The following is a 21,193-nucleotide window of genomic DNA, read 5'->3' as shown; positions in this document are numbered from 1 at the left end:
ATTGTTCTGATATATAATAGAATGTATGTGGGTGTGGATAGGGGATACAGTCTGTTGCACTGGGTATGATTAAGTTAATAGGTATGTAAACAGAATCTATGCTCTTGGTCTTAGCAGCCTTGTACTCAATTATTTATGTAGTCATATTACTCTGTATTTCATAGAGATGTCATATAGCCTTCCTTTTCTCTTGCATTCTCCCTTACTCTAAAAATTAATGTAAAATACTCATCTTTGCAGTGAAAGTGAGGAGTTGAAGTTATTTCGGGAAAATGGTGGTGATTACATTCTGTAGAAATTCAGATGTTTGAAAGGAGTTTCAAGGTTACCAGTATCACCTGTTTCCCCTCCCTATTCCATGTAAAGACCAATTAATATCCAGCCTCAAATATTTTCATGTTGTATCTGTATGACTTAAAAGCATGTCAGATGTGAATTTGTTACTGAATCTTTGCTAAAAAAACATAATTATAAATCATTTGATTTAGTTATGTGTCTTTTGATCTTCTTGTAAAAAAATTTTTTTATTGGAACGTCTTTTGATCTTGATCTCTTTTCTCATTACACTGATGACTTCCCAGACCACCCCTGAAGTACTTATAGTTAGAACTTTCAACAGAAAAAGGCCAAAAAGTATATATCTGTAATCTGGTATTCTTTTCACACTATTCAGAGATTTTCAGTGCCTTACCTAAGCAATTGGAGAAGTATGATTGAGAGATTTCCCATTCCTAAATGTTTCTGTCATGTGAGGATAGGTCATCTGTGACTAAAGGTCACCTTTTCATATTGTTGTTTTTATGAGTTGTGTGTCTCCTGCACAGTATGATTCAGCAGTGCTGTTTTGCACAAGATATTTCTTTATACCCAATGTGTAAACAGTGATATGCCATGTTGTCATTTTATGGCTTAAATCTACAAGTGAAATATACCCCTTTGGCCCTAAACTGCTTTCCTTCTTCATTATAGCTCTTGGTAATATCAAAAGAAATTAATATTTCTGCAGTATCTAAATTTGATTGCTGAAGTGCACTCAAGTGTATTATCTTTAACAGTATTATGAACCTGATATTAAAAAATATGAACTATAAAGGACCTGGTCAAAGCATTGCAGTAGCTATAATCTCTGCCATTGAGTTTTCAGTTGAATAGAGACTTTATGTTGATGTTAAAATAATGTCAGTTCAGTTCTGTCGCTCAGTTGTGTCTGACTCTTTGTGACCCCATGGACTGCAGCATGCCAGGCCTCCCTGTCCATCACCAACTCCTAGAGTTTACTCAAACTCATGTCCATTGAGTTGGTGATGCCATCTAACCATCTCATGCTCTGTCATCCCCTTCTCCTCCTGCCTTCAATCTTTCCCAGCATCAGGGTCTTTTCAAATGAGTCAGTTCTTAGCATCAGGTGGCCAAAGTTTTGGAGTTTCAGCTTCGGCATCAGTCCTTCCAAAGAATATTCAGGACTGATTTCCTTTAGAATGGACTGGTTGGGTCTCCTTGCTGTCCAAAGGACTCTCAAGAGTCTTCTCCAACACCACCATTCAAAAGCATCAATTCTTCAGCACTCAGCCATCTTTATAGCCCAACTCTCACATCCATACATGACTACTGGAAAAACCATATATGTCAGGAAAATCATTATGGTTAGTAATGATGATACACATGTTGCTGATAAGTGATTCACTCTCACAAGGTTATCGCAGAATGGGAAGTACCAAGTTTATTTTCTTCACATCATATTGTTCTAGGATGAGATCAGATCAGTCGCTCAGTCGTGTCCGACTCTTTGCGACCCCATGAATCGCAGCACGCCAGGCCTCCCTGTCCATCACCAACTCCCAGAGTTCACTCAGACTCACGTCCATCGAGTCAGTGATGCCATCCAGCCATCTCATCCTCTCTTGTCCCCTTCTCCTCCTGCCCCCAGTCCTTCCCAGCATCAGAGTCTTTTCCAATGAGTCAACTCTTCGCATGAGGTGGCCAAAGTACTGGAGTTTCAGCTTTAGCATCATTCCTTCCAAAGAAATCCCAGGGCTGATCTCCTTCAGAGTGGACTGGTTGGATCTCCTTGCAATCCAAGGGACTCTCAAGAGTCTTCTCCAACACCACAGTTCAAAAGCATCAATTCTTTGGCGCTCAGCCTTCTTCACAGTCCAACTCTCACATCCATACATGACCACAGGAAAAACCATAGCCTTGACTAGACGAACCTTTGTTGGCAAAGTAATGTCTCTGCTGTTGAATATGCTATCTAGGTTGGTCATAACTTTCCTTCCAAAGAGTAAGCGTCTTTTCATTTCATGGCTGCAGTCACCATCTGCAGTGTAGCTCTAGGATAGGTATATTTATTTCTCCCTACCATTTCTGGCTTGGGTTTCTGCTTGCCACTTTAATTTCTGAAACTTGGGCATTAAAGACTTTATAACGTGCTGTACTTATCCTATTGAGGCACTTCCAGATGAACCAAGTGGAACTAAGGTGACACAGAACACAATAAGAGGTCCAAATTGTGTCTCTTTAACTTTCCTATGAAATATACATTTGTTGGGAATTGGTATTTGAAGAAGATAAATGTTTGGGTTCTCAAAAATAATTGGATGAAGATAGATTACAAAAAATTAGAAAGTATGTGTTGGATGAAGGCAAGTTCAAATATATTTTGTCTTATTTATAAAAACTTTTGTTAAGATCAGTTTGTTTAGTGGTCTTATATTTGAAAAAGAAATTTGGTGTAGCTGTAGCTGGTGGAGTTTGTTTGCATATTTTGAATAGGACAAAGAGAGAAAGACAACATTGAGAGTTGTTGGACAGTGCCTTATGGGATTAAATAAATACCAATTTCATTCGTTCCTAGATGGTTTACTATGATCCAGGCATTCTTTGATCTTAGAGATACAACATTGAACAAAACAATGCAGATTTTCACTGGCTTGGTGCTTACATATTAGTGAAATGAAATTAGTTCATGAATAAGTAAAATAATATTTTATGATTATGGGTGCTATGGAGAAAAATAAAGGAGGAAGAGGGTAGCTGTTAATGTCATGGGGGTCTTTTGTGTTTTGATAACTGTTGCTTTGTAGTATTTTGAAACCAGGAATTGTGATGCCCCCAGCTTTGTTCTTCTTTCTCAAGATTGCTTTGACTAATTAAGGTCTTTTGTGGTTCCATACAAATTTTAAGATTGTTTGTTTTACAATATTTCTGTGAAAAATGACTTTGGAATTTTGCTTTGAATCTGTAGATTGCTTTATGGACATTTTAACAATATTTTAATTCATGAGCGTGAATTTCTTTCATTTTTCTTCAGTTTCTTTCATCAGTGTCTTATACTTTTCAGTGTACAGGTCTCTCACCTCTTTGGTTAAATTTTCTAGATTTTTTTACTCTTTTTTTGATGCAGTTGTAAATTGGATTTTTCCCCCCTAATTTGTCTTCCTGGTGGTTATTCTTGTATAAAAATATAACAGATTTTTGTTTATTGATTTTGTATTCTGCAACTTCTGGTTATCAGCAATCTGAATTTGATTATTCTAACAGTTTTTCAGTAGAATCTTTAGTGTTTTCTATATGTAATATCATGTCATCTGCAAATGCATGTTTGTCAAAGGCTTCTGTAGTTTGTTTTTCTTAAATAGAAAGCAAAGTTATTAGCTTAGAATAAAGATGGGGGAAATGGTATCAGGTTTAAGAAGAGAAGAGAAAGTATAAAATATTTGATGAGCTTCTGAGTCAAGGTATGGCTAAGTAGGTCCCTCAGTGGCTGGTCCCTTCCAGCTATGAGCAGACTCCTTTGTGGATGGTCTAGAGAAGTGTAGTATGTTTTCTAGGACTCAGTTATGTCAGTATTTCCATAGGTCATCCTTGGAGATGGAGAATATTCTGCAAATTCATCCCTATTTTATATTTTAACTGAAGACCCTGTCATATGGAGCGTGTCCTGGGTGATCTTGAATTTTTTCCCCTGGGTACTTTTTCCCATGTGTATATTTCCAACAGTGAATAATTAAACAGTAACTGAAGAGTCCCAGAGGATGTAAAAAATGAATCTTCTGCTAAAGAGTCTGCACAATTTCAGCTTGTAAAGCTTTTGTTTTGGATTGGGTGTCAATGAATTTAGAAACGCTCTGCTCCAGTATTAGTTACAGTCAATTTCCTTGGACTAGTGGGGTCTAATTTTTTGTTTGTTTACTTGTCTTATGTGCCTCCTGAAATTTTCTGTGCTCATCCCTGATGTCTGAGGGAGTTTAAAGTTTTTAGAGGCACTAGTTACCAGCCAAAGTCTTGAAGCTGTGATAGTGCGTATGCCGCTGAGGAGAGCTGAACCACCTAGCAGGTCAGACAGTAAGCACCACCATTGTGTTCCTAAATTTCCTTCAGGAGTCTAGGCATTTCCAGTCAGAATTCCTTGAAAAGATTCCATTTCTAGAATTGGTTCTAAACGGAAATATATTGGCTTTCTAACATGTTTTATCCACTGTTTTATTCCCATCTGCTCCCAGGAGGAAATAGTTAATAACTGATTTGTCTACAAATTTTGGAAAACAAAGTATTCATAAAGTAACAGAAAACTTTGGACTTTTCTAGGTCATTTGGAAAATAATTGTTTAGACACCTGCTTCCTGGATGTGTAATAGAAGGTTATCAAATGGTAGACATACCTGGATTTAAATCTAGTTCAGAATAAAATTTTATTTCTGAAAAGTAAACTTTATTATATTGGTTCTCTTTCTATATTAGTGTTTGGCTCAGCTGGTAAAGAATCTGCCTGCATTGCAGGAGACCTGGGTTTGATCCCTGTGTTGGGCAGATCCCCTGGAGAGGGGAATGGCTACACACTCCAGTATTCTGGCCTGGAGAATTCCATAAAGAGTTGGACACAACTGAGTGACTTTCACTTTCACCCTTTCAAAATTTCTCCTTTTGAAATTCGAAATAGTTCTTTTTGTCTTAAATTTCTTCCACTTGTTAAATAGCAGGGCTTCTTGAGACATTTCATGAATGTACTGTGGAAGAATAAAAAATATTTTTGTGTTTGCATAATTGAGGTGCCCTTAAACAGTATTCTTCAAAGCTAAAACTAATTTTGAAATTACATATTCATGCCTCAGATAACTTGTCAGTTCACCAAAGATGAGCACAATGGAGCATTTAACTCCTTGTTTACAAAAGGAAAGAAAATGAAACTACAGCAGAATTTATAGTGTTGGGTATGTCATTTGGGAATAAGCATGGATAAAACTTTAATGGAACATGGCGTTCCAGCATTTTTACAAAGCAGATAGTTGTGAATATATAAAGATGAACTTTAAAAGATTATTAATTTTGCTACATTTATTTTCATTATATTACTTCCTAGTTTTGTTTTTAAAAGATAGTTACAAACTTCTAGCTCAAAATAAATAGCCAGGACATGGAAGCAACCTAGATGTCCATCAGCAGATGAATGGATAAGAAAGCTGTGGTACATATACACAATGGAGTATTACTCAGCCATTAAAAAGAATTCATTTGAATCAGTTCTAATGAGATGGATGAAACTGGAGCCTATAATACAGAGTGAAGTAAGCCAGAAAGAAAAACACCAATACAGTATACTAACACATATATATGGACTTTAGAAAGATGGTAACAATAACCCTGTATACGAGACAGCAAAAGAGACACTGATGTATAGAACAGTCTTATGGACTCTGTGGGAGAGGGAGAGGGTGGGAAGATTTGGGAGAATGGCATTGAAACATGTAAAATATCATGTATGAAACGAGTCGCCAGTCCAGGTTCGATGCACGATACTGGATGCTTGGGGCTGGTGCACTGGGACGACCCAGAGGGATGGTGTGGGGAGGGAGGAGGGAGGAGGGTTCAGGATGGGGAACACATGTATACCTGTGGCGGATTCATTTTGATGTTTGGCAAAACTAATACAGTGTTTCAGGTTTAAAAATAAAATAAAATAAAAAAAAAAATACAGACATTCTGAGATACCTGCCTAAGAGCAGACTCAAGTGGACACATACCTCTGTACTTGAAAGATCTCTGAAAGAAAGATAATAATAAAAAGATAATAAACTTCTGTATATTTAAAAAAAAAATTGCAAATTATAGCAGAAGTATAGAACAACAGCATTTGGATGTTGGATAATCTTTTCTAGTATTTTCCTTTATGTCTTCCTGCATAGTTTCTGATGAAGAACAATCAGTAGTGTATGTTCCAGGTATGATTTTCTATATTAATTTGGTAAGCTTCCTTTGCTTCTTAAGAGTTAGAAGAAAATAAAACATTAGGACAAGTTTGTAGGTATAAGTAGATACAGAACAGTTCATCAAAACATAATTTTTTTTCTTTTTTAATATTTGGTGTGACCCCATTAAGGTTTGAAATATTGCCTTATTTTAGGGTCTTGCTGGCAAGTTAGCTTTTGATGAATTTATAGAATATTTCATTCATGGATTAAAGAGCAGCAGATTCTTTTCTTACTTTTCATATTCAAATAATAGTCTGAATTTTATATTTCAAAGAAAATGTATAAACTTCATGATGTAGGGTTTATGTAACAGACTTTAAAGTTTACTTGTTGTTATGAGATGAGTTGTAAAACTGAACCATTGGAGGCACCCTAATTATGTGAAAATTCAGATTTTTAGTTTCCAGGAAGTTAAGGTATATATGGCATGTTGTAGTTTATTGGTTTTAATGTGATTTACAAATGTTCACATCCCCTTTAAAAAATATTTCAGTTGAATCTCTAATGCATTCAAAACACAGTCTTTTCATGGCTCATTATTTATTAACAGAACTTTAAAGTGAAGTTTATAAAGAGATTTGCCCATCAGGTACCATACAGTAGAGGGTATCAAGGAAAAGATTGCTAGGGGGAGGGTTTAAAAGGATGAGAAGATTTAATTTTGAAATCTTGTTTTGATGGAAATCCTTAGGAATTTCTACAGAAGGAAATATCAGGTCAAGACACAAGATGGTGAATCCAAAAGCTGATGTTAAACTCAAGACCTCCAGGGTGACTGCTACTCCAGTCTCCATGGAGTCCTTAAAAGGTGCAGGAGATTCAGTTGATGAACAGGTCAGTAATTTCCTTTTTTCTGTTTTTTTTTTTTCCTTATTCTCCAATCTTTATAAATGCTGACCAATAAGTCATTTTTCTGTGCTGGCCAATAATTGATAGGTCAGTGTAGAAGATCCCTTGAAAGAACATTAGATGATCTACAAGTATTTTGAAAAGATACAGAGGATTCAAGGATGCTTTATTAATATTTAGTATGAATATAAAGTATATATATTACTCAAAGCTTTTGTTCCAGAATGTCCAGGCTTTCTTTAAGCCTTAGTTGAGAAACGTTTATTGTCTTCATAAGTTTCAAAAATCTTACATCCTGATCTGTGTGTTGTTAGTAAATCAAATTGACAGCAGTTTTTTTTCTCTTATTAGGTATTCTTTATGATTTTTGTTCATGTAAATATTTTAGTTGATAAATAATCCTTTGCATATAAGAAAATGCTTTGTTAAAATTAGCCTATATTACTATTATTATTTCCTTCACTTGTCAAATACTATCATGAAGACTTTATTTTTATTGCCCAGTCATTTATCTCTCCCTTGTCTGTCTTTACCTCTCTAATAGTGTCTCTACATTCCTTTGGTACGTGCTCTGTCTGGTTGGCTTACTTTGCATGTATGCTAAGTCGCTTCAGTCGTGTCCGACTCTTTGCGACCCTGTGGACTGTAGCCTGCCAGGCTCCTCTGTCCATGGGATTCTCCAGCCAAGAATACACGAGTAGGTCACCATTTCCTTCCCTGTTATTTTACTTTATATTTTGTCTCCTCAACCAGAGGTCAAGCCAGGATTTGACAGTCTGTGACTTGTAGGCATCTGCTTTTCCCTGTTTTGTGAGTCAAGTGTTACTGGAACACACCATTCCCTTAACATTCTTTTAATGTTATCTTACTGCCGCTTTCGTATTACAGTGTCAGAGGTGCTGTAAAGCTGTATGCCTGCAAAGACAAAATCATTTACTATTGAACTCTTTATAAAAAATGTTTCTCAATACCTGGTTTATGTTCTTGAGGAAATGTTCAGTGTCTAGTTTTGTTACTTATTACTCTTGACCCTTGAACAACACAGGTGTTAGGGGTGTTGAACCCCATGCAGTCAAATATCTGCATGTAATTTTTGACTCCTCCAAAACTTCACTAGTAACTTACTGTTGAGTGAAAGCTTTGCTGATAACATAGTTAACACATATTTTGAGTGTATATACACTCAATATACATGTATTGTATATTGAGTGTAAAATAGTGTAAAATATACCTGTATTTTACACATTCGTGACACACCTAACTTTTTTCTTAATTTGTTTTTATATATTTCTTTAGGCTGTGTGGTTCATTTGCAAGCTTTTTCAAATTGTCTTAAATCTCCTACAAGTTTTCCAATATATTTATTGAAAAAATCTGCTTATAAATAGACCTGTGCAGTTCAGACTCAGGTTGTTAAGGGTCAACTGTATCACATTTAGTTGTCTACAGGATTTAACTGTGATTAGCTCAAATCGTGCATGGGCTTCCCAGGTGGCTCAGTGGATAAAGAATCCGCCTACCAATGCATGAGATGCAGGAGATGTGGGTTCAATCCCTGGGTTGGTAAGATCCCCTGGAAGAGGAACTGGCAACCCACTCCATTATTCTTGCCTGGAAAATCTCATAAACAGAGGAGCCTGGCAGACTGAAGTCCATGGGGTCACAAAGAGTCGGACATGACTGAGCTCAAAAGGCCTGCTTATGTTGCTTATATCCCCAGTATATCCACTTCACAAAAGCTATTCCCCATTAATCTCAGCTCCTGACAACCGCTAACCTGCTTTTAATCCCTAAATATTTGTCTGTTCTGAATATTTCATATAAATGAAATAATGTACTGCGTGGTCTTTTGTGACTGGCTTCTTTCACTTCAAGGTTCATGTATGTTGTATCATGAATCATTGCTTCATTCCTTTTTATGGCTCAGTGCATGTTTTGTTTAACCACCAGTTGAAGGGCGTTTGGATTGTTACACTTTTTGCCTAATATGAATATGCTCCATCAGCATTCATGTACAGATTTTTGTATGGATTTCTGTTTTCAATTTTCTTGGGTATATATATATAGAAGTAGAATTGCTGGGGCATGTAGTAATTCTATGTTTAAGGTTTTGATGTACTGCCAAAGTAGCTATACTATTTTACATTCTACTAGCAATGTTTTGCTAGGAGTTGGACATGACTTACTGACTTCACTTTAGCTTTTCACTTTCATGCATTGGAGAAGGAAATGGCAACCCACTCCAGTGTTCTTGCCTGGAGAATCCCAGGGGCAGGGGGAGCCTGGTGGGCTGCCGTCTATGGAGTTGCACAGAGTCGGACACGACTGAATCGACTCAGCAGCAGCAGCAGCAATGTTTCTGCTTTATTGACTATGCCAAAGCCTTTGACTGTGTGGATCACAATAAACTGTGGAAAATTCTGAAAGAGATGGGAATACCAGACCACCTGACCTGCCTCCTGAGAAATCTGTATGCAGGTCAGGAAGCATCAGTTAGAACTGGACATGGAACAACAGACTGGTTCCAAATAGGAAAAGGAGTACATCAAGGCTGTGTATTGTCACCCTGCTTATTTAACTTATATGCAGAGTACATCATGAGAAATGCCGGGCTTGAAGAAACACAAGCGGGAATCAAGATTGCTGGGAGAAATACCGATAACCTCAGATATACAGATGATACCACCCTTATGGCAGAAAGTGAAGAGGAACTAAAAAGCCTCTTGATGAAAGTGAAAGAGGAGAGTGAAAAAGTTGGCTTAAAGCTCAACATTCAGAAAACGAAGATCATGGCATCCAGTCCCATCACTTCATGGGAAATATATGGGGAAACAGTGGAAACAGTGTCAGACTTTATTTTTTGGGGCTCCAAAATCACTGTAGATGGTCACAGCAGCCATGAAATTAAAAGACGCTTACTCCTTGGAAGGAAAGTTATGACCAACCTAGATAGAATATTGAAAAGCAGAGATATTACTTTGCCAACAAAGGTCCACCTAGTCAAGGCTATGGTTTTTCCAGTAGTCATGTATGGATGTGAGAGTTGGACTGTGAAGAAAGCTGAGCACCGAAGAATTGATGCTTTTGAACGGTGGTGTTGGAGAAGACTCTTGAGAGTCCCTTGGATTGCAAGGAGATCCAACCAGTCCATCCTAAAGAAGATGAGTCCTAGGTGTTCATTGGAAGGACTGATGCTGAAGCTGAAACTCCGATACTTTGACCACCTCATGCGAAGAGTTGGCTCATTGGAAAAGACTCTGATGCTGGGAGGGATTGGGGGCAGGAGGAGAAGGCGACGACAGAGGATGAGATGGCTGGATGGCATCACTGACTCGATGGACATGAGTTTGAGTGAACTCCGGGAGTTGGTAATGGACAGGGAGGCCTGGCGTGCTGCGATTCATGGGGTCGCAAGGAGTTGGACACGACTGAGCGACTAAACTGAACTGAACTGAGCAATGTATGAGGATTCTGTATTCTCCACATTCTCACCAACACTTTATATCCATCTTTTTTGTTTATAATTGTAGTGGCTTTGAAGTGGCATCTCATGGTTTTGATTTGTATTTTCCTAATGGCCAGTAGTGGGCTTCTCTGGTAGCTCAGATGGTAAAGAATCCACCTGCAGTGCAGGAGACCCAGGTTCAATCCCTGGGTGGGGAAGATCCCTTGGATAAGGGAATGGCAACCCACTCCAGTATTGTTACCTGGAGAATTCCATGGACAGAGGGGCCTCGTGGGCTACAGTCCATGGTGTTGCAAAGAGTCAGACACAGCTGAGTGACTAAACACACACACACACACAGTGGCCAGTAATGATCATCTGTTTATGTGCTTCTTGGCCATTTGTATATGTTCTTTACAGAAATGTCCATTCAGATATTTTTCAGTTTGAGTTATTTGTCTTCTTATTGATGAGTTGTAAGAGTTCTTTATAAATTCCACCTCTTGAGTCTCTTATCAGATACAGTATTTGCACATATTTTCTCCCATTCTGTGGGTTGTTTTTTCACTTTTTTATTGGTGTCCTTTGAAGCTTGAATGTTTTAAATTTTGATGAATTTCAACTTACCAATGCTTTTCTTTTATTGCCTGTGCTTTGCTGTCATGTCTAAGAAATCATTACCTAAACCAGGGTCTCAAAGATTTATACCAATATCTAAGAGCTTTGTACTTTTAGATATTAATTTAAGTTTTGATCCATTTTGATTTAATTTCTGTAGATGGTGTGGGTAGTGACCCAGCTTTATTCTTGTGCATGTGGATTTCCTCTTGTCCCAGTATCATTTGTTGCAAAGACTATTCTTTCTTTGTCTTGCCACCCTTGTTGAAAAATCTTTTGACCGTAAATGTAAGTGTTTATTTCTGTAATCTCAATTCTATTCCGTTGATCTGTATTTCTATTCTAATACCAATCCACTCTATTTTAATATATTGTAGCTTGGCAGTAAGTCTTGGAATCAGAAAGTGTAAATAGTCCAAGTTCTTCTTTTTCAAGGTTGTTTTGCCTATAATGGGTCCTTTGCATTTCCATAGGAATTATGGAATCAGCTTGCCAGTTTCTGCAGAAAGTTAACTTGGGATTTTGGTAGCATTGTGTTGAATCTTTTTAAAAAAAAGTTGAAAAATACAGTTGATTTACAATAATGTGTTAGTTTCAGGTATACATCACAGTGATTCAATTTTATATATATATATGTGTTTATAATTATGTATGTGTGTGTATATATATATATTTTTTCTTTTAAGATTCTTTTCCCTTATAGATTATTATAAAATATTGAGTCTAGTTCCCTGTGGTGTACAGTAGGTCCTTATTGGTTATCTGTTTTATATATAGTACTCTGTATATATTAATCCCATAAATTGAATGATTGGGAATCTTTTTTTTATTTTAACTTTTTATACAACTTTAAAGGTTACTTTCCATTTACAGTTACTACAAAATATTGGCTGTATTCCCTGTGCTGCACAGTACATGCCTGAGCCTTACACCCCATAGTTTGTGTCTCCTACTCCGCTACCCCTACCTTGTGCTGAATCTTTAGCTCAATTTGGCGAGTACTCTCAGCTTCATAATATTGTCTTCCAGACCTTGAATATGGTGTGTAAATTGTCTATTTATTTAAATCTTTAATTTCTTTCAGTGATGTTTTGTTGTTTTCGGTGTACACGCCAAATTTATTTTCAAGTTTTAAGTATTTTATACTTTGTGATGCTACTATTAATGAAATCGTTTTCTTAATTTCATTTTTGGATTTTTGACTGCTAGTATATAGAAACAGTTGAGTTTTTATCCTGTAACCTTTCTAAATTAATTTATTAGTTCTAATCTAATAGCTTTTCAGTGATTTTCTTACAATTTCCTATGTACAAGATTATGCCATCTGTGAATAGAGATAGTCTTACATTTGCCTTTTCGGTTTGGATTTCTTTTATTGAGTTGTCTTGTAAAGAGATTAAAAATGTGACAAACCTTTTTCCAAATCATTTTTTCATACTGATAGTCTTTTGGTTCAGTACCAATTATTGAGGGAACCATTCATTTCTGCTTTGAATTGCCATGATGCTGTTATAAATCAAGGAGAGACTTAAGATTTCACTACAAGTCTGGCATCTGTGAGAAGAGAAGGAAAGAAAGATTGACAGGGAAGAGCCTCAGACTTCGTTGCAGTCTGAGGTAATATATGAGAGATGTATTATTCTTCCATTATTATAGCATAGCATCTTATTTGGTAATCTCTATCTTTAATTTTGTGTTTATCTTTCTGTTGTTTCTCTTTATCAGGGGTTGACAAACTATTTCTGTAAAAGGCCAGATGGTAAATGTTTAGCCTTTGTGAGACACATGGCCTCTGTCTTAATTATTTAATTCTGCCATGATAGTGTGGAAAGAGCCATATGTATGTCAGTGTATAAATGAATATGCATGGCTGTGTTTTAATAAACTCTTTTTTTCCAAAAATAAGCTTTGAGCCAGATTTAGCTTGCAGTTGTAGTTTATCAACTGCTGTCCTATATGGTGTAAACATGTATTTGTTTTTTAAACAATGGTGGTGGTGGTTTAGTCACTAAGTTGTGTCCACCTCTTGCAACCCTGATGGACTGTGGCCCACCAGGCTCCTCTGTCCATGGGATTTTCCAGGCAAGAATACTGCAGTGGGTTGCCATTTCCTCCTCCAGGGGATCTTTCCCAATCCAAGGACTGAACCCGCATCTCCTGCATTGCAGGAGGTCTCTTTACTGACTGATCGACCAGGGAATCCCATAGTTTTGTGTATATTTCCAACTTTTTATGAATGCTCTCATATCATATTGTCTGATTTTTTTTTTATTCAGTGTTATGTTTCTGAGATTTATTTATGCTGCAAGTTATCATATTTAATTTCTTTTCACTGATATTTCAATCAGGGTTTACTCAGTTATTTCAACTGAGAGTATGTTTAGTATATAAAAACTTGTTAGACTGGTGCTGGAGAACTGAAAGGCAAAAAGGGCACACTAAGTTACCATGTATGTAATAATGGCAAGACACAGCCACCATCTCTAGAGCTGGGAAAACAGAACAAGCTGGAATTATTAAAACCTAAAAACTTGGAGGAGGGGCCACTTAGAGCTGAAACTTGGACCTTTGATGATGGGGAACTAGCCTAAGGGGTATTGCTGTCTCCAAGGAGACATGACAAAGGCTGGTTCTGTGAGGCCTGGAAGAATTACCAACAGGAATCAGTTGTTCTTGCCAGGGTGAAGATCTCTGGCAGGGGTAACACTGACAGAAACAGAAAGCAATAGGAAGGAATGTGTCCTTTCTTCCTCTCAGAGCCTCTCCTTCTCCCTGTTGGTAGAGCTTAATAGAGAACGGGCTTCCCTGGTGGCTCAGATGGTAAAGAATCCACCTGCAATGTGGGAGACCTGTGTTCAATCCCTGGGTTGGCAAGATCCCCTGGAGGAGGGCATGGCAACCCACTCCAGTATTCTTGCCTGGAGATTTCCCATGGACAGGAGGGCCTAGCGGGCTGCAAGTCCATGGGCTCACAAAGAGCTGGACATGACTGAGCGACTAAGCACAGCTTAATAGAGAATGATGTGGCAAAGGAGAATTGAGGTTTCCAGAGCCTCAGCCTCACAAAGCAAAGCAGGGTAGGGTGGATTTGAAGATGGATGAACGTCAACTAACAATCAGTAGCTGCAGAATTCCATTGTATAAATATACCACAGTTTAACTCTGGTTGACAAACATTTGTGTTTTCAGGTGTTTGCCTGAACACAACGCTGCTGAAGTTCTTGCCTATTTGCAAGGCTTTCTTTTTTTTGTTTACTGAAAATCTCTTAATGGGTTTTCAGCAATTTTTCCCATTGCCAAATCCAGTGACTCCTTTTAATATTCTGTTTTTTGATTATTACCACTGTTAACCCCACATTCTTCTTAAAACTTTTTTCTCCTACAATATTGTATGCTTCTGATCCTCCTTTTGTCTTTTTAGTTACCAGTTTTATTTTCTTGGATTAGGAGTTGATTTTTAAAAATTAGTATTTTTTCTTAATTTTAAGGAAAAATTTAAAATATAGAAAAATATAAAGAAAATAATAAAAATCTAAACATTATTGATAGCAACATATGGCTGAATTTTAAATTTTTATGTTTTTCTCTGACCTGTGATCCAGACCCACATTTTCAGCTTCCTGCCTAAACATTTCCCCATGAATGTCCTCCTGGCATCTCAAACTGACCATATCTAAAATCTAAAACCAAATCCATTTAATGTTTTGTCTTTTTACCATATCCTGTTTCCCATTTCCTTTTTCTCCCTTATCTTTCCCATCTTTGGCTAACAGTGCTTCCAGGATTCATTTTAAGGGTCTTGGATTATTCTTGGCCACGTGAAGTAATTGGACTAATTTACTTTGTGGTAGCATAACTGGCAATGCCAAGGATTGTTTTTTTAAACATATTCCTTTTACGTGTTACCTACAAGTGAATTCCTAGGTTTCATAGCTTTGATGTTCATGTACTGCTGCTAAGTCAGTTCAGTCGTGTCTGACTCTGTGTGACCCCATAGATGGCAGCCACCATGCTCCCCCATCCCTGGGATTCTCCAGCCAAGAACACTGGAGTGGGTTGCCATTTCCTTCTCCAATGTAGGAAAGTGAAAAGTGAAAGTGAAGTAGCTCAGTCATGTCCGACTCTTCATGACCCCATGGACTGTAGCCTACCACACTCCTCCATCCATGGGATTTTCCAGGCAAGAGTACTGGAGTGGGGTGCCATTGCCTTCTCCGTTCATGTACTAGGAGAACTTTTTATAGTATAGGAGGTAGGATAGTACAGTGAGTAAGAACATAGACTGTGGAATCAATGCTTGAATCTCGATTTTGCTAGTTCACTGCTATATTCCTAGGCAAGATATGTACCCTCACTATAGAACAGGAATAATACCTACCTAATAGCATTGTGGTGAAAATGAAATGGATTAATAAGTATAAAATACTTAGAATATTCACTGGATATAACGGATATAACTGGATATAATAACACTGGATATAACATTACCTATTTTTATTATTACTCTTTGATCTAATACCCTTTGGAATGAACCTTGGGATATATTGAGAGCTTAGAAACCGGTGCCTCTGCTGCCAACCTTAGTAAACCTTCAAGCAGCCATGGACTGTGGTGTCAGAAGGATCTCAGTATCTTCCATTAGGTGTTTGTTTCTGTGACATTCACTAGGGGAAAGTCGTTTCCTTATTATTCCCTGATACTTAAGCAGGCACATTTGTGTCTGTGAGTTCTTACTCTGCTTTTCCTGTGTAAATTTCATGATGTCCCCTGGTGGACAGATTGTTCCTTAGCCTGTTTTGAGTTCACAGTAGGTTTAAATGAAATAGGTAGTCTTCTACCAAATAAAAGAGATCCAAGAAATTTCATCTCCTGTGCTAATTTAAAGAAATTTCTTGAAAAGTCTTGAAAATTGTTTTGTTTTGTTTTTTTTTTTTTTTTTTTTTCAGCTTCTTTTTTTTTTTTTTTTTTATTTATTTTTTTTTTTTAATTTTATTTTATTTTTAAACTTTACATAACTGTATTAGATTTGCCAAATATTTGTGAAAGTTAATCAGAATGATTTTTGTTTGTTTGTTTTAGAATTTCTGCAGGGGAGAAATAAAGAGTGCATCACTGAAGGATTTGTGTCTTGAAGACAAAAGACGCATTGCAAACTTAATTAAAGAACTGGCCAGGTGAGACAAAGCTTTATATGAAGTGTATTACTATGTGAGAGAGAATATTTTTTTGAAAATAGAAAATTATGAATATGTTCTGATGTCATCCTGTCATTGGTCTTATGGGAACAAAGACTTTTAGGAAAAATAATATTCTGTGGTGCCAAAAAGAAAAGTTAGAAAACACACACACACACACACACACACACAACATAAAATGGAAAAGAAATAAACAGCAGAACAAACACTCTCCAATTTGTGTTTTCTGGTTTATTTACTTTCCCAGTTGTTTCATAGAAATATCTGCAGCGGTCATGTATCAGGAGGGAACATTTTGAAACTTAGCTCTTCTATTGATGTAGGTTGATATTGTTGTTATCAGAGGCATAGCAGTTACTTTTGGTTTTGCTTTAGCATCTGAAACAGAAGAGAACATTCTTTTTATTGTCATCTTTCACAAGAATACTTGTCATTTTGCTAACTTCTGATAGTTTCAAATAAGGGGATTTGAATTTTGAGAGAGTTCTTAACTGTTTGGATGTAGTATTCCAGTTTATTAATGATGTGTTTGAAGCATATTTACTTTGTATAATTTTTTCTTAACATACATGTCAAGTTTTGAGATCTTAATAAATGAAGATGTCTGTAGAGGAATGTATTAATATAAATTATAAAAATTAAGTTTAGGGGAAGGCCATACCTAAACATTGATAAAATAGTACTCATTTTTATCATTCAATTGTATGTTTGAATATAGTAGGCCTTTTTTTTCTTTCTTTTCTTTAAATTAAAGATAACTACATGAAGTATTTCGTCTTAAGGCCTTAAAATAATGTTTGTAGAGGCTGTACTATAAAAACTGAAGTTAAAAATTACCTTATTAAATCATAGAATCATAGGTATAAAAGATGACAAAAGCAGTGATGTTTGGGGGATTAGATTACAGAATATAAGAATTCAAAGTACTGCCTTAGTCTGAATTTGATATGCCACTTGATTAAGCAGTAACCTCTTTCACTGGAATTCTTTTGACTATTCTGCTCCCTGAAGTAGACTTTTCATTATCTCAAGTAGTGTTTTTTATAATGGGAAAACATTTGATTGTTAAACATATAATTTATGATCATCTTACAAGGCTTTTTTTTTTTTTTTTTTTTACCATGGAGAGGAATGTGAATGTCCTTACAGCTATTACAATTAGTTTGACATCATATATTAATGGTCCTGAATTGCCTTATTGGAGAAGGAAATGGCAACCCTCTCCAGTGTTCTTGCCTGGAGAATCCCAGGGACGGGGGAGCCTGGTGGGCCGCCATCTATGGGGTCGCACAGAGTCGGACACGACTGAAGCGACTTAGCAGCAGCAGCAGCAGCAGCAGCAGGTCGGTCATAGCTATTAATTTCATGGATGCAGTCACCACCTGCAGTGATTTTGGAGCCCAAGGAAATAAAGTCTGTCATTGTTTCCACTGTTTCCCCATCATTTTGCCATGAAGTGTTGGGACCAGATGCCCTGATCTTAGTTTTCTGAATGTTGAGTTTTAAGCCAACTTTTTCACTCTCTTCACTTTCATCAAGAGGCTCTTCCGTTCCTCTTTGCTAATTACACCATAAGAATGGTGTCATCTGTATATCTGAGGTTATTGATATTTGTCCCAGCAATCTTGATTACAGCTTGTACTTCAGCCAGGCCGGCATTTCACATGATATACTCTGTATATAAGTTAAATAAGCAGGGTGACAGGATGCAGCCTTGACATACTCTTTTCCCAATTTGGAACCAGTCTGTTGTTCCATGTCCAGTTCTAACTGTTTCTTCTTGACCTGAGTACAGCTTTCTCAGGAGGCAAGTAAGGTGTTCTGTTATTCCCATCTCTTTAAGAATTTTCCACAGTTTGTTGTGATCCACACAGTCAAGGGCTTTGGCATAGTGTATAAAGCAGAAGTAGATATTTCTCTGGAATTTCTTGCTGTTTCTCTGATCCAGTGGATGTTGGCAATTTGATCCCTGGTTCCTCAGGCTTTTCTAAATTCAGCTTGAACATCTGAACATTCTCAGTTCAAATGCTGTTGAAGCCTGGCTTGAAGACTTTTGAGCATTACTTTGCTAGCATGTGAAATGAGTGCAATTGTGAGGTAGTTTGAACATTCCTTGGCATTGCCTTTCTTTGAGATTCAAATGAAAACTGACCTTTTCCAGTTCTGTGGCCACTGCTGAGTTTTCCAAATTTGCTGACATATTGAGTGCAGCACTTTCACAGTATCATCTTTTAGTACTTGAAATTGCTCAGCTGGAATTCCATCACTTCTACTAGCTTTGTTCGTAGTGATGATTCCAAAGGCCCACTTGACGTCAGACTCCAGGATGTCTGGCTCTCATTGTGATTATCTGGGTCATGAAGATCTTTTTTGTATAGTTCTTCTGTGTATTCTTGCCACCTCTTCTTAATATCTTTGCTTCTGTTAGGTCCATACCATTTCTGTCCTTTATTGTGCCCATCTTTGCATGAAATGTTCCCTTGGTATCTCTAATTTTCTTGAAGGGATCGCTAGTCTTTCCAATTCTATTGTTTTCCTCTATTTCTTTACATTGATTACTTAGGAAGGCTTTCTTATCTCTCCTTGCTATTCTTTGGAACTCTGCATTCAGATGGGTATATTTTTCTTTATCTCCTTTGCATTTAGGTTCTCTTCTTTTCTCAGCTATTTGTAAGTCCTCCTCAGAGAACCATTTTGCCTTTTTGCATTTCTTTTTCTTGGGGATGGTTTTCATCACTGCTTCGTGTACAATGTCACGAACCTCTGTCTGTAGTTCTTCAGGCATTCTCTCTATCAGATCTAATCCCTTGAATCTATTTCTCACTTCCACTGTATTATCGTAGGAATATGATTTAAGTCATACCTGAATGGTCTAATGGGTTTTCCCTACTTTCTTCAATTTAAATCTGAATTTGAAGTAAGGAATTCATGATCTGAGCCACAGTAAGCTCCCAGTCTTGTTTTTGCTGACTGTATAGAGCTTCTCCATCTTTGGCTACAAAGAATATAATCGATCTGATTTCAGTGTTGACCATCTGGTGATGTCCATGTGTAGAGTCATCTCTTATGTTGTTGGAAGAGGGTGTTTGCTTTGACCAGTGCATTCACTTGGCAAAACTCTGTTAACCTTTGCCCTGCTTCGTTTTGTGCTTCAAGGCCAAACTTGCCTGTTACTCCAGGTATCTCTTGACTTCCTACTTTTGCATTCCAGTCCCCTATGATGACAAGGACATCTTTTTTTTGTTGTTGTTAGTTCTAGAAGGTCTTGTCAGTCATCATAGAACTGTTCAACTTCAGCATTACTGGTTGGGGTATAGACTTGGATTACTGTGATATTGAATGGTTGGCCTTGGAAACGAACAGAGATCCTTCTGTCATTTTTGAGATTGCACCCAAGTACTGCATTTCAAACTCTTTCGTTGACTATGAGAGCTATTCCATTTCTTCTAAGGGATTCTTGCCCACAGTAGTAGAGCACAATTGTGCCGTAGTTTGAGCATTCTTTGGCATTGCCTTTCTTTGGGATTGGAATGAAAACTGACCTTTTCCAGTCCTGTGGCCACTGCCGAGTTTTCCAAATTTGCTGACATATTGAGTGCAGCACTTTCACAGCATCATCTTTTAGGATTTGAAATAGCTCAATTGGAATTCCATTACCTCTACTAGCTTTGTTTGTAGTGGTGCTTCCTAAGGCCCACTTGACTTCACATTCCAGGATGTCTGGCTGTAGATGAGTGATCACACCATCGTAATTAACTGGGTCATAAAGATCTTTTTTGTTCAGTTCTTATATGTTAAGTGTTTATATAAAAAAAAAAATCTACCAAACTGGTTCCTAATATGGTTTTGCTATTTCACAGTCCTGCTAGGAATGTATGAGAGGTACACCATTCTGCATATTCAGTGACTCTTAGTATTGTCGTTTCTCTAAATTTTGATGATTCTAATATCTCCTTGTGGGATTAATTTGTGTTCCTCCAGTGATTAATGTGTTCATTGGCCAGTTTTATTTTGTTAAGTGTCTGTTCAAATTTTTTGCCTTTTTTTTACCTGCTCATCCTCTTCCTTCTTGATAGTGAAGTATTAGAGTTCTTTATATATTCTAGATGTAAGTTGTCAAGTATTTGGTTTCCCCCCCATCCTGCAGCTTGCTTTTTAATTCTCTTACTATTTTCTTTTGAAAAGCAATTTTTAAAAATTTTGCTCAACTTTCGTTTATCAATTTTTCTTTTTTGATTCATGCTTTTAGTGTTACATGTAAGAAACCTTGCCCATCCCATGGTGGCAAAATGTTTTTCCTATATCTTTTTGCAGAATTAGCCTCAGCCTCCTTGTCAAAAATCAGTTGACCATATATGCATGGTCTGTTTCTGGGCACTTTATTTCATTCCATTGACGTGTACCCTTTTGCCAATACTATACTAACTTAATTATTTTTATTTTTTTAGTTAAGTCTTGAAATCTCATTGATATTTTTGTTCGTTTTGAAAATTATTTGGGCTCTTTGAAGTCCTTTGCATGCTGCTAAATTTTAGAGTCAGCTTATTAATTACTAAAAGAAAATTGCCTTCTGGAATTTTGTGTGAAGTATGTGGCATTTGGGCTTCCCTGATAGCTCATTTGGTAAAGAATATACCTGCAAAGCAGGAGACACCTGTTCAATTCCTAGATTATGAAAATCCACAGGAGAAGGGATAGGCTACCCATTCCAGTATTCTTGGGCTTCCCTTGTGGCTCAGCTGATAAAGAATCTACCTGCAATATGGGAGAGTTGGGTTCAATCCCTGGGTTGGGAAGATCCCCTGGAGAAGGTAAAAGTTACCCAGTCCAGTATTCTG

At 37.0% G+C, this 21,193-nt stretch overlaps 1 protein-coding gene across 3 annotated transcripts in view; it reads left to right on the top strand.

Annotated features, from left to right (window-relative positions):
* LOC129636064 (protein hinderin-like) overlaps nt 1–21,193 on the top strand; it is a 68,024-nt gene that overhangs the window by 1,742 nt on the left and 45,089 nt on the right. For all 3 annotated transcript variants that reach the window (XR_008706608.1, XM_055559341.1, XM_055559342.1), the window contains exons 2-4: nt 6,183–6,218; nt 6,940–7,082; nt 16,240–16,334. Coding sequence is in view for 2 of the 3 variants with exons in the window: in XM_055559341.1 (XP_055415316.1) it covers nt 6,183–6,218; nt 6,940–7,082; nt 16,240–16,334 (274 nt within the window). In the remaining variant the exon portion in view is untranslated. The remainder of the gene's footprint in view (nt 1–6,182; nt 6,219–6,939; nt 7,083–16,239; nt 16,335–21,193) is intronic.

The sequence above is a fragment of the Bubalus kerabau genome, chromosome 21 (genome assembly GCF_029407905.1).
Source record: "Bubalus kerabau isolate K-KA32 ecotype Philippines breed swamp buffalo chromosome 21, PCC_UOA_SB_1v2, whole genome shotgun sequence".
Classification (NCBI taxonomy): Eukaryota; Metazoa; Chordata; class Mammalia; order Artiodactyla; family Bovidae; genus Bubalus; species Bubalus kerabau.
The sequence above is the reverse complement of the archived record's forward strand: the minus strand, read 5'-3'. Positions and strand labels throughout refer to the sequence as shown.